The sequence below is a fragment of the Pteropus alecto genome, unplaced genomic scaffold (assembly GCF_000325575.1).
Source record: "Pteropus alecto unplaced genomic scaffold, ASM32557v1 scaffold6170, whole genome shotgun sequence".
Lineage (NCBI taxonomy): Eukaryota > Metazoa > Chordata > Mammalia > Chiroptera > Pteropodidae > Pteropus > Pteropus alecto.
Window position 1 is genome coordinate 1 of NW_006430240.1, and position 3,819 is coordinate 3,819.

The 3,819-nt window shown below is 49.3% G+C and overlaps 1 protein-coding gene across 1 annotated transcript in view; it reads left to right on the forward strand.

Moving 5' to 3' along the window:
• The first annotated feature begins 1,320 nt into the window (after positions 1–1,320).
• The window catches only part of LOC102897320 (trophinin), an 8,181-nt gene continuing 5,682 nt past the window's right edge, over positions 1,321–3,819 (forward strand). The window contains 7 exon segments of the mRNA XM_006904778.1: positions 1,321–1,365; positions 1,645–1,675; positions 1,678–2,019; positions 2,022–2,398; positions 2,401–2,838; positions 3,511–3,615; positions 3,731–3,794. Of these exon segments, the coding sequence (XP_006904840.1) occupies positions 1,321–1,365; positions 1,645–1,675; positions 1,678–2,019; positions 2,022–2,398; positions 2,401–2,838; positions 3,511–3,615; positions 3,731–3,794 (1,402 nt within the window).

Below are 3,819 nucleotides of genomic sequence, written 5' to 3' on the forward strand. Positions count from 1 at the left end.
AGTTACAGTGTCCAGCTTTAGTAAAGACCCTGTGGGGCTCTCTGGGCTGTGGCTTCGATGGGCTCGACTCCACACGCCCCTAAGGTTTGAAGGAAATCTGCTAGGCGCTGGGGTGCTAACCACATCGAATCGGTTAGTTTTAGAGGTGCCTGGACTCGATTTCGCACGGGCGAAAGGAGGGGACAGAATCTCCTTTGGGCCATATACAGGAGGGATGTGGAATCTGTTCCAACTTCAGAAAGGAGGGATGCAGACCCGTTTGTTACTGCAGAAAGGAGAGATCAAGAAATCTTTCAGGCAGTAGAAAGAAGAGCAGAATCCAGTTGAGGTGGCAGATAGGCGATTTCAGGACTCCCTTAGGTCACTACCTGGGTTGAGCCACAGAAAATAGGAATCAGGACCTGGGGAAAGGATGAGTCTGAATCCCTTTTGAACAGCTGCAATGACCTGGCTCAGATGGGAGAATAGAGGGTCTAGTACCCGGTTGCTTTGGTTTGAAGAGGGAAGGGAAAGAACCTGGTAGGGTTCGGGATCATGGAATACTCAAACGCGTAATACTGTTGGATTTGTGGGTGGAGTATCTATGTCGCAGAAAGGGCGAGACTGGTCGCTTGCAGACATGGATGTGGGGGAGCGGTGTTGGGGAAGGGGCGGTGCAAGGACTTAGGAGAGCAGGGAGGGGGGAGTGTTAAAAGAAGGGGAGGTGTGGAGAAGTACTGCTGAACGGAGGGAGGGGGCGTATTGGGAAGGGGCAGTGAGTGGCTATACAGCAGAAGAGAGGTGGGCGGTGTTGGAGAAGGGGCGGCGCAAAGAGGTACTGCAGAGCGGAGGGAGGAGACAGGTGTGTGTGGGGGGAAGTGTTGGACTGAGATATGATGCAGTTGAAAAGAGTGGCTGAGGAGTGGGCCGAGGTGTTCTGCTCTGAGAGCAGGAGGCGTATTTAGGATTGAGGTGGTCATACTGTCTTGTCCACCAAAGCCGCTTGTGCGCTGAAGGCCTGAGACTGGGGTGCCCCCCCAATCTTGTTGGTGCGCATGTACACTATAAAGTTGCGGTAAGGGATGTGTGTAGGGTAAAGGGATGGGGTGGTAGATCTGGCTTGTGGTTTCTTGTAGGCAAAAGGATCTAGGGTTTGGAAACCACCTAGCCTGGGTTTCTAGGTATGAAAACCGAGTGGTTGAAGTTGGGGCTCAAGGTTATATGAGATTCCCCTTTCCTTTAGGATAGGTAGAAGGTCTGATGAATCTCACTTCCCTCTCATTCTCCCCTAACTCATAACCCTTCCCATCAGGTTCAGCTGTTACCTGGCCTCCCAGAAAAATGGATAGGAGAAATGATTACAGTTATAAGATGCCCCTATTCCAGGTGAGTCCTCTCTGTATACTCGCCAGGCCATCTGCCCCATCTGGGGTTCACTTCCTGCTCTTGAACCCCCTACCACTATGTAGTTGCATAATTTCCTGCCTTTCTCAGTCCTCCCCTGCATAATGGTGGAGGAGAAAAAAACCTACCTGACTTTTTTGTCCTTTTCTTCTTCCCTCACCCTCCTTTTCAATCACTGCTCAGAGGAAGGGGTGACTTCATGGAAAGGGTGGGCTGTAGGGAGGTCAGATGGATCAGCAGATCATAATCCTAAGTGTGTAGGGCCTTCTGCCTCCCCTTGGGAGCTTGGGGCTTCATTCCCTCCTGATGTACAGGCTGAGACTACTGAAGAGGACGGTGTCTTGCTGATGCATACTCTCTTGGTGGCAACAAAAGACCCCCTGGCCATGGACCCACCAGTTGTCAACTGGCCTAAGAAAAGCAAGACCAAGAAGGTCCCTATTAAGGCTATTACTAACACCATAACCGCTGCCTCTCCAGTCCCATCTGCCAATGTGATTACTATCAACAAGTCTAAAATACCTTCGCAAGCTTTAAAACTGCCAATCACCCCCCAGATCAACCAAGCTTCAGCTACCACTGAGAAAGCCAATACTCAGGCTTCTTCAGTCACCACTCAGCCTACGAAAGCCAATAGACAAAGAGAGACACTATTAAGGCAATCCAAGGCTCCCAATCTCCAGCTGGCAGTGAGAATGTCATTATACAGATCAAATCACCCTTGCAAGCCCTAAACCTACCAGTCATCTCACAGACTATCCAGGCTCCACTTGCCAGTGAGTCAGCCAATTCCCAGGCCTTGATAGCACCAACCAAGCCTAAGAAAGCTTCCAAGGTCAAAAAGGCTGCCGATAAGGCCATAGCCAGTGCCACTGAGATCTCGCTAGCTTTAACCACCACCCACACAGCTACTACCCAAGGCCAAATTACCAATGAGACAGCTAATACTCAGGCTACAGCAGCCTCTAGTCAAACTAAGAAAGAAGACAAGACAAGAAGGCATCTGTTAAAGGTACAGATACTGACGATACTGACACTGAGCTCCCAGAGGCCTCAAATGCCCTTGAGAGAGCTATCAGGCAGAATGAGAGCTCAGCAGCAGTTATCCAGCCCAGAAAATCCAAAGGCAAGAAGGCTGCCAATAAAAGCATAAATTCTGCCTATGAGATCTCTGAGGCCCCACCTGCCACTCAAATGGTCACAAACCAAGTCCTAACAGCCACCCTCCAGGTTAAGAGAGGGTCCAGGGCCCAAAAGACGGCCAAGTGCAGGGCAGCTGAAAGCCAGACTCAAATTGTTGACCAGGGGGCCCAGGCCAAGATGGCCAGCTCCCAGACCAACGTAAGTGCCCTTGAGACTCAGGTTGCTGCTGCTGTCCAGGCCCTGGCAGATGACTACCTGGCTCAGTTGAGTCTGGAGCCTACAACCAGGACCTGGGGCAAGAGGAACCAAAAGGTGAGATCTCTGACATCACCATCCTTAACTTTGCACCTTGTTTCCATTCCTATCCTCCAAGTTTGTTCATTTATTCTATGCAATATTACTGAGCCTTTTTACTCTGAGCCAGTCCCTGTGTTCAGATAGGCTATGAGAGATATTGAGGAGTATGCGATATAGTTCCTGCTCCCTGAAAGTTCACAGATTGGTGGGAAAATAAGATACCCATACACTTAGCTGCAACCTGAATATAATTTCAACTTGTATTTACATAGTAGTTACCATGTGCCAGGCTTTGTGATGGGTACAGTCACACAGGGTATGTCTTTATGTTTTGAAAATAACTCTTACCAGCTAGGGATCATAGATTCAAGTTTTATAAATAAGAATACTGAGTACCAGAGAGATGAAGTGACTTGTCTAAGAGGTACAGCTAGCAGAGTCAGTAGTGGCCAAAAGAGGAAGGGTAACCTCAGGCCCTGTCCTTTGGTTGCTCCTGTCCTGGCAGAGAAATGAAACTCCTGCCTGGAAGAGAGTGAAAGACAATTCTAGGACTCAAGTTGGCCAATGATAAGGTCAGGACCCAATACAGTGAGGGATTAGGGGACTTTCAGGAGGAGGCAGGGTAAGGAGACAGAGCCATCTCTTTCACCTGATGACTCTGGACCTTCCTTCTTTCTGATGATGCAGTCCAAGCATCTGAATGGGGAAGAGAGAGGTGGCAGTAATTACAGGTGGATCCCATGGGGCTGGAGGCCTCCGCTACTCTGAGATGTGGCCATTTTGCAAGAAAGGGTAAGAATCCTATGTTGCCCAGTCTCTTCTTGTCTTTGTCTGCCTTTTTCTCTGTCATCCTTCCAAGTTTTCTGAAAATATATTGAGATTTCTCCATGTATTCCTCCTCTCCCAGGCAAATAAGTTGGTGAAATACCTGTTGGTTAAAGACCAGACACAGATCCCCATCAAGCGCTCAGGTAGAGACAGTCATACGAACCCTCC